Source organism: Chenopodium album, chromosome 27 (assembly GCF_948465745.1).
Source record: "Chenopodium album chromosome 27, dcCheAlbu1.1, whole genome shotgun sequence".
Classification (NCBI taxonomy): Eukaryota; Viridiplantae; Streptophyta; class Magnoliopsida; order Caryophyllales; family Amaranthaceae; genus Chenopodium; species Chenopodium album.
In genome coordinates, this window is record NC_137860.1 from 17,085,239 (window position 1) to 17,095,285 (window position 10,047).

Sequence of the window (10,047 nt, forward strand, 5' to 3'; positions counted from 1 at the left end):
TTGGAGCTTTTCAAAAAAAAAAAAAAAAACTATTCTATCTTTGTACATCTCATTGCATTATCTAATTATTGTTATTTGTCTTATTCTTCACTCCTTAATTCCCGTGTAAATTTCCAAAGAGGAATGTAATTTAGGGACGGAGGGAGTATTAGTTATTACCAAAGCTCATTCGGCTTAAAGCATCAATAACATGTCAACCAATTTCATGATAGCAATTCCCAAGGCAAAGAATACATTTAATGAATATACAGTATATGATAATCAAAGCTTCTACTTCATATGTATTCATATTTGATGTGCCTACTGGAAGAATGATCTTGAGCAGAGAATTTAGATTTGGCTAAACATCCATTTCACTAAGAAATTAATAAAGCAGATGTTGATTCTGAGAGTTACATTGTCCTAAAAATCATATCATTTCTACGCACAAATAAAAGCGATAAACGCTAGCACTGCATAATTGTTTCCTAAAGTTCTATCAAAATCTGCACAAGTTATTGCATTTAAATTATGCTTAGGTCCTACTTATAAGCCTTTCTAGAGTTATGTCAGTACTTGTTGAGCAATCAGAAGTATCCGATATAAGGTCTCTATGCATCAGCTCTGAAACTTCTCACAGTCCTTCGAGCCATTATTGATGAAATATTTGACAAGCGGTCTCATTATTTTAGCAACCTCAGTTTTGAAGTTTGATGAGCCGGTTTTTAAAGCATTGTCGCCCTCCTCAAGCCATTTCTTGACATCACACCCTACCTCAGCACCATCAGCATATGCCTTACATGCTCTCATGATATCAAGAGCACGAACACGAAAATGTCCAGCTACCAGATCCTCAAAATGCTGCAGGAAGAGTAATCTGTATGTGAATTCTCACTAGTACAAAAGCGTAAATAGCAACCAAATTGTGAAACATTAATTATTTTCAACACCCAACCCTCCCCCCCCCCCCCCCCCCCCCCCCTTCCCCCCTCCTCCCTCTCTTTTTGCTCTATACCCTCAAGTTTTCTAGAAGCCTCAAACATAAGTTACTTACAGAGTAATCAAATTTCGTTTTTGTGATTTATACTTGAGAAAAAAAATAACTACATAGGATTTTGTTAAATTTGTTTGAATTAATACTTTGACAATACCATACTCCCTCCATGTTTTAATAAATGTTACACTTACCAATGCGGCCATATTTTAGTAAGTGCTACACTTCCTTTTTTTTTTTTTGCAAAAAAAACTATATTTTAATATTGTATTAAATCTATCTCATTCATGTTCCTCACCCAAACCCACTACTACGTATTTTTTTATTATTTCTTTCCTCTCACATTCATTCCTTTTCATTAAATTATTAACCTCATTATCTTTCTTTCACAATTTTTTAAAACTCCAACTACCCCACTTACCTCTTATTTTAAGTCAACTAAATTGCCTAAAACTATGTGTCAGTAAAAGTGTAGCACTTATTAAAATACAAAGGGAGTATTATAATTTTTACTAAGAAATAATTTAAGATATTAATAATATAAAATGTGCATCGATAACCGTGAAAACCCCAATGTTGCAACTAAAAAAAGAACGAAGAAAGTAAAATAATAAATAAAATAAACCAGTAGAAAGAAAACTTAGCCATCCCATTGTGATACTCATATCCATATGAATTCAAGATATATATATATATATATATATATATATATATATATATATATATATATATAAAAGAATGTACTCTGGTTGTATATGGAGCCATACCTGAGGGGGATTCCTAATTGTGTACATCATCTTTTTCAAGGACTTAATGAAAATATCTTCACTGTATTCCTTGGCTTTTTTCTTCCCCTCGGAACCTCTGTACGTCTTGTCGAACCCAGGTTCATTAAAAAAGGGTTCAGCATTCAGAATTAAAGCTTGAATAGACACCAAAACTTGAAGCATTGTTGACTTTTTTGGAAGCCACATCTCGTCTCGTCCACCACTCCATGTGTTCAACAAGCTTAAGCAGACTTTTCCACATTCATACAGGTTGGGATTAAGTCGAAAGCCACTTGAATGATAATGGACCATCTGACATGAATTTCACAAAAGTTAATATTTTCGAAATGTAATTATTCTAACTAATTGCTGCAAGTATTTCAAAGTATTACTCTAACACCAAATGCCTGTTTAATACAAGAATACAAGATGGACGAAAAAAAGCTTATTGTTTGTGCATTAGTTCACATGAATGTGACAATATGATGATGTAAATGCTATAAATAATGCATCTCCATTAGGAAGGTCTTATTCTTCATTAGCTAACATTACCCCTCATATGCACAAGTGCATGGTGGTAAGTAGAAATGTAAAACAGCGAAGCACCTAATTCGTTGTGTAACCTATCATACACGGAGACATCATACGTAAAATCACAAACAAATGCACTACATTCCTATAATTTAATGTACGGAATACCAAATACGACATACAACATCAAATTCTCTCAGAAAATCTAATCTTTTGAACTCATCAATAGTTTGTTTGCAATAAAGAACATAAGAAAATAACAAAAACAAATACTACGTATTAGGGAGCTTATTAAGGAAAAAAACTCCAGGGGCCAAAGCAGGGTACAGAGGCATACTATGAAACTAATTATTTCCCTATATGATGCCCATTTATTTATGAAAATCAATATCAATCAATCAAAGCCTTAATGCCATAGGTGGGGTCGGCTACATGAACCATTATTTTAGAAAATAAATCTATAAATTCATAGCACAACCAAAACTGCTACTACGGCTCAGTTATCTTCACCTGATTTTCATAAAATTGAAACTATACATACTGTTGGAGTAAAATTAAAACAAACTCATTATTACTGGTTTACTATTGTACTGGCTACAAGAGTGACTGGTTAAAACTAATTAAAGATACAAAAGACCGATTTTAACAATATAAAAATTAACTAAAAACACATGAACCACCTTCTACAATGTATGGCCTTCAGGGTTGTGTCAATGCATAGTTTTGAGTAAATTACAAATACCTTTCAGTTATGAAGAGTTGATACATTGATAAATCTAACAAGATCCCACTCAAGTACAAAGTATGTTTCAAACATACATAAATCAATGAACAATCATGGTCAAAATCTATTAATCTCTTAGGTGAAGCTAAAGAGACAGAGGGAGTAATACAATGCAACATCAATGCAAAAGAAAATATAATTTCAAGATAATTGAAAAGTTTTTGTTGCCATGGAAACATACCGGTGGTTCATTTGGATATGTATCTGGAAACACAGCATCAAAGACAAAAAGCCCATCATGATATGGAGTACCTGATGGTCCTATAATGACAGCTCTTAAAAGATCCATCCGTGATTCATAAACTCTAACAAATATTGTTTCTGCAAATGAGTAAGCAAAGAATGAGGCTTCAGCTAAGGTTGAGTCTCCTTGGACCAAAAATTTCTCTGTAAACTCAGCCAACCCACCCCCAACCACACCCCACTCTCCTGCAAGAAATAATAAATTGAACAAAAAAGGTGCAAAAGCATAAAATTATTCAGAGGGTACCTCCTTCCATTTAGTATCATCAGATTTCAACAGTTGTAAGTATATCACTCTTTTTTTTTTTTTTTTTGAAAGAATAAGTATATCACTCTTTAAATCAATTAATAAAAAAATACTGAACGAAATTTAACAATAAATCATAAGGCAAACATGAATCTCTAGAAAGTAGAAACCTAAAACGTAAAATTGACTACACGATCCCATAACTTAACAGATATACAACGTAAACAATTGAAAGTCAAACCTGGTAAGTTTTGCTCCAGTATTTTCCACTCATCCTGTATTTTCTTTGACCAATCCTTTGAAGGCTGCAGTATCATTTAAAGAAGCACATATAAGCAAGCTGCAAAACTCACATTTGTTAAACAAGCTAATTATTTCAAGAAAGGAATATAGTTTCAACCATTCGCCCTGAGGATTCCATATCTAGATAGTGATGATCAGAACACACAGCGACAGTATCAAATTGTTTAAAATACATTAACTTTCTCAGAACCTCATCCATCTCTTCTTCCTTTTTAACAATTGAGCTTGACTCGGCTTTAGAGCTGCTAGACGCAAAGACTTTCTCTTCCTGGACTGGAAAAGTTGATGTTCCAGCAGCAGGAGGCTTCTCACTTGGAGAAGGATCCTGCAACCAGGGAACTGATGCCTCAACACCAGGAGGCAAGTCTGCATTGTCAAATTGAGCTTGCAGCTTCATCAGTTCATCATCCACATCAGACAAATACTCATCATTATCGTAGTAGTCTGAATAAACATCATCATCATCCACATAATCATCCCCATCATCAATGGCATCATCTTGAAATGATAAGTCAGAAGCAGAACCATTATGATCAGCTGAATTATTGGATCCTGATGTGGAGGTATTCACACCATTGGCATTATCCACAGAAACTAGCACAGTAGTTGGCACCACTAAATCAGCCATTAAGACATCCTGTAAGCACAAAACATCAGAGACAGGAGGACATACTATGATAGATTAAAATTATAATTCAGCAGGTTATTAAAATTCCAAGCCAGATAAAATCTAATAGACATAGTAAGTCACTTTGGAGCAATGCACACTTTTTTTTTTTTTTTTAAACTAATCTTAGTTTCATTTCCGAAATTCAAACATCATTCTTTTGAAAAGGAATAATGGAAAACCAACGCCTTGAATGTCATAATTACTTTAATTTTAATTATAGTACTTATAAAAATTCATGAGCAATGTACACTCAACAAATTTTATTTACACACGGTCCAAATTATCGAATTCGCAGTGGAAAACTAGCATCATAATCATGATCATAAGAAGCGGAAAGCTTATTCGGCAGTCACTACCAAACAAACATCTACAAAAACATTGTAATAATCCTTTTCATGTTTACGCATTGGTCTAATTATTACAATTTCATGGCCACTAACACTTTGATATAGCAACAATCATTCCTCAACTGAATCATAGTCTAATCATTACAATTTCATGGACACTAACACTTTGATATAGCAACAATCATTCCTCAACTGAATTAGGCCACTGATTTTTGCCGGACAAAATTATTATATCATTCGACCCAACAAGAATTTCAAAGAAATATCCTACAGAATACAAATTTCACGTAAATATGTTCGGAAAGATATCACCAAGAATAAATTCATTTAAAAAACTCCAAAACAACAGAACAAAATTCAACAGAAACCCTAATCAATTGCAAATCAAACATACCTACAAAAAAAACCCTGATCAACATTTGTACAAATTAATTGAAATATAATTCCGAGAAATCGAACCATAATCATCGTCTTAAATTAAATAATAACCATAATTCTCTACAAAAAAACAGACAAATTCACTGAAAATAAAAAAATTAAAAAATTCTGACAACTCGTAAAAAACAAAAAATAACTGAATTTCAAATATTGAATCAAATTCCAACAAAAACAAAGAAAATCCAATTAATCAGACATAAAAATCATCGATCAAACAGCAATCAAACTCGGTAAGCAAACAAATTACAAAAAATAAGATTAAATTGGCTACCTTTTCATCTTTGAGTTCATTGGCGATGACAGGATGATCCAATTCCATATCCATAACAAGCAAAATTCTTCTCTTTGGACAAAACAAAACAAAAAAAATTCGATCCAGAGATGAAATCTTTGTTCTTGTTCTTGTTGTTCTTCAAAAGGAACAGTGGTGCATTGTTTCTCCCTCTTCAGTGAGTCGCAGAGAAAGTAAAGGAGAGGAGAGAGAAAGTGAAGAGAGGAATGTGGGACCCTTTTATTGGAAGTCTTAAAGAAAGAGAACTGATTAGGTAAAGCTTCTGTGAGTCTGTATAAATAACATTGGGAGAGAAGTAATCCTGTGTGTGCAGGTGTTTTTATTTTAAAATAGATTTGGGATGATTAATTTGAGTATTGTATGATTTCATGGGGTGATGTGTTCAATTGCTTTTGTTGCTGTGAGGGCGAGTGGTATGTGATCTTTGCCGTGGTATATAAGTACTCCCTCCGTCCTTAAATTACATTCTTCTTTTTTATTTTTGGTATTCCAAAATTACATTTCTCCTTTCTATTTTTGGTAAGTTTTTTTTAGTAAATCAACTCTCTTTTTCTGTTTTATATTTAATGTTTTCTCCCTCATCCTTACCTTATCTCACTCATAATCCTTTTGTCAAATTACAATGAATATGATTGGTTAAAAAATTTCAATAAGGAGCATGTGATTGGTCCTTTTTTTTTGCAAATGATTGATGACATGTCATAGTAATAACTACTCTATATTTGTACTTCCCATTGCATTATCTAATTATTGTTTGTCTTATTCTTTCCTCCTTAATTCCCGTGTAAATTTCCAAAGAGGAATGTAATTTAGGGACGGAGTGAGTACTACGTATTTTAGTGTTTTTGTTTTGTTTCCAAATATTAAATTATTTACCAAATGGCTGTTCTTTTTTTAAAAAAAAAAGGAAAGGGAATTCAAATTACTTAATCAAATCATGACAAAGAGTTCAGGGGAGCCAAACTTACTGCTCCAAAATAAAACCATACAAGTACAAAATAAAAAGACAATCCTGCTAATAAACCACCAAGCTCTAAAACATAAGTCTATAGCCAAAGTCAAAAGGACCAACTGTCTAGATGCAGCTCTCCACCATGTCATTCTCATATGCATTTTTTGCAATTAAAGGCACACTGCTGTGCTTCACAATTTCGACTCCCATATCAATTGCCAACTGAGCCAGATTATGAGCAGTTTCGTTGGCTTCCCTACGAACATATCTGAAATCAAATTTGCATGAGTCCTTGAGCAGCTCACCAATGTCACTTAGGATAGCTGTCAGTTCGTGATTCCCTTGTTTTCCAATATTTTCTAGAGTGCCTTTGAGTGATTGTGCATCTGTTTCAACCGTGACTTTCCTTAGCTTCTCATTGATTGCAAGTTCCATTCCTCCCTTTATTGCTAAGAGCTCCGCTTCTACTGGGTTTCTAGCTTTGATTTTCCAAGACCCACCAGTCATCCAACATCCATATAGATCCCTAATCACAGCCCCTGCACCTGCAGAATCCTCGCTTCTCCAAACTCCATCAACATTGAGCTTTGCAGAACCACTCGCAGGCCTATCCCAGTGAATGTTCTAAGTACTTTCTTTCTGTTTCTTGCCCTTTCCCTGGAACACATTAGACATAGCCACCAAGTCTACCATGAACCTGTTATACATAGTAATGGGATGCACCATGGCAAATTGAAAAACAGCCTGATTTCTCACTCTCCACATATGCCAAAGAGCAACAACAAAGATTGTTTTCAAATTATCACTTAGTAGAAAATTATATTGAATCCATTCAGCCCAATTAGTATTATAGAAAGTATAGAAACAAAAGTTTTTATCCAATCTATTTCCTTTAAGAATTCGAGACCACATGACCTTTGACTTAATGCAATCTCTAAAAATGTGAAGATGGGTTTCATCATCCATTTCACATCTTGTACATAAAGGATCAAAATTAGGAATTCTTTGGCTTAAAATCGAGGCAGCAGGAAGAATTTGATGGCATGCATTCCAAGCAAACATTTTGTACTTGTGTAAACACCTAAAAATGTCTCCCCAAAACCAAACCCGATGATGAATAACCTTTCACCGCCATTATTGGTCGGGTTGAGTATTTAATCTTTGGAGTGCTTAAATCCATATTCAATCCCGATACATTTCATAAACCAACCCAATTCCTAGCCCATTTCTCCAAACCATAACTTAATTTTCTCTTTTCGTGCCTTTAAACCCAAAATAATTTATTTCGTGTCCTTTAAAATCATTCATTTCGTGTCCATTTTATAAATACGTTTATATCGGTTTAATAAGTCCATAATATGGGTCTAATTGTTAAATGGTTTGATGGGGCTTGAAAAGAGTTTTCCAACGATATATTATAAGCCCAAATCCGAGTTATAACGAATAAGTTATGGCTAAAATACTAAACTGAGTCCAAACCGAACCGAAGCCCACCTTACCTACGACCCAATGATCATGTGGAGGGTCCAAAGGCTTAAATCCCACTCCTAAACCAATTAGAATTAATTGGAAGCTTTTATTAGCTTCTAAAAGATCTTAATTATCCTTTTTGAAAAGATAAAATTAAAGAGTTTGAAATAAAATAAAACTCCTCTAGTAATTCGATTCGAATTGAAAGACGTTCAAAGATTGTTAGATATTATTTTTGTGCTTCATATTTTTTATCTAATTCTTATATGGTTGGATAGCTCTTGAAATTATCTTTCCAATGATATATTATAATATTAATTCTGAGCTATAACGAAAAAGATATAAAAGAAATACGAAACTCTATTCAAAACTGACACCGTCCCACTATTTCGGCCATATATTTTATTGTACAAAATATTTTAATCTTATTCTAATTGGGTTTAAAATTAGACTTCAAGATCTTTCCAACGATATCTTATTCATCTTATTCTGATTTCTGGATCAAAAGATATGATAAAAACAAAAACCGCAAAAACTGCTGTCTATCGCAAGAGTTTTATCCGATTCGAATTCTTATCTTTTCTTGATTCGACCCCTATTTTTTTCCTATAAATAGAGGTCATATCTCCCCCTTTTCAATCATCAACAAGCATGATCACCAAATCATTCTCTCTTCCTCTCTTCTACACCAAAAATTATTTTCTCTCCCTACACCAAAAATATTCTCTCCTCTTTCTCTGGCTCTAGCCTAAATTCTAGCCATCCTATTCTCTCATTTTATATCCCTTAAGCACTCTAAGGAGTCCATGCGATACCCGAAGTTCTATACTTAAACCAAGGCGTGAAAGGTAGAATTAACTGAGGGTTTGGACCAAATAAACTCTACCTTTTATTTAATTTAACTTCCATTTGATTTATATTTTTATTGAAGTTACTAACAGTTTATTCATGATGTAGCAATTTAAAGGAACGCGCGGAATGTGAGTAATTAATTTAATTACTTATATTATTTTATATTACTAATATCATGATTAGGGTTATTTTTATTTGATTTGGACTAACGTTATTATTGTTGAATTGCTTCTAATATTAATGTTTATTCTATTATTATTTATGATCACCGCATTGCATGTTAAAGGGAATATGTAATTGAAAATCACGACTAAGTAAGATGATTTGGACAACCAGTTTAAGTTCCTTTAATATTGTTATTAAATCGAAGTGATCACCAATATTATAGAATTATATGTTGCATTAATATTCAACCAATTCAGCTTAATAATAGTTTGGAGCGAATTGAATCTTTGTTTGCATGCCTTTGAGATCACATGAATACTTTTCACAATAAGAATCGAGTAGAGGGCAATACGGGCGAATGTGACTCCATGACTCACTTCGTACCATCATCCCCGGTCCTCCTTTCGTGGTTCCGAACCATATGGAGTTAGTAATCTCATGGATTATGAATTGGGTGTAACCTTCACGGGTCAATCATTGTTGCCTTTCGTTGTCCATTTTCGTGGTTGCCTTAAATGATCCGTGAACGGTTTACAAGTTCCTTAAAACTTGTTGGCGTCTCCCTACTTTCCTTGTCCCTAATCGTGTCCCTAATCGTTATGTCAATTCCCACTTCCTATGAGTGCCAAGCATATTCACCACATACTTTTACGTAGGCGCACTTCAAATGACGCCTACAACTTGTAAGGAAAGTTAATTCTCCAAATGGAATTCCATTTAATAGGGATAAAGGACTGATTAGCGGTGAAGTTTGAGATGAGTCTATAGGCACTCTTAATAGTGAACTAACCATTTATTTCTTTTCCCCAGCAGATAGTGTCATTGACAGAAGCGATAGTTGGTAAAGGAATAGCCTTTATAAGGGTATTAATGAAATCTGGATAATATGATTAACCCTAGTTAAATCCCATTTTCCTTCCCTAATAATGCGACTAACTCTCCAATGAGCCATAGAATCCGGATGGGTTTATCAATCAAAAGTTAAATAGGTTTTTCCCCGACCCAATGTTGAT

General features: G+C 33.7%; 1 protein-coding gene across 1 annotated transcript; it reads right to left on the minus strand.

The window, feature by feature from the left end:
- Positions 1 to 335: 335 nt before the first annotated feature.
- Positions 336 to 5,823, minus strand: LOC145620323 (putative ubiquitin-conjugating enzyme E2 38). Its single transcript, XM_081674969.1, has 6 exons — positions 5,575 to 5,823; positions 3,946 to 4,485; positions 3,787 to 3,850; positions 3,237 to 3,376; positions 1,741 to 2,052; positions 336 to 840 (listed from the first exon to the last, which is right to left on the minus strand). The coding sequence occupies exons 1-6, from the start codon at positions 5,626 to 5,628 to the stop codon at positions 598 to 600; spliced, it is 1,353 nt and encodes a 450-aa protein (XP_081531095.1). The 5' UTR covers positions 5,629 to 5,823; the 3' UTR covers positions 336 to 597.
- Between the last annotated feature and the right edge of the window lie 4,224 nt (positions 5,824 to 10,047).

What these genes read in the sequence shown, in the direction of transcription:
- LOC145620323 (XM_081674969.1), bottom strand. Translation starts at nt 5,628, where the DNA reads ATGGATATGGAATTGGATCATCCTGTCATCGCCAATGAACTCAAAGAT. An exon ending in ATGAACTCAAAGATGAAAAG is followed by an intron (nt 4,486 to 5,574) that starts GTAGCCAATTTA and finishes TTGTGCTTACAG; the next exon opens with GATGTCTTAATGGCTGATTT. An exon ending in CATATCCAAATGAACCACCG is followed by an intron (nt 2,053 to 3,236) that starts GTATGTTTCCAT and finishes AATTCATGTCAG; the next exon opens with ATGGTCCATTATCATTCAAG.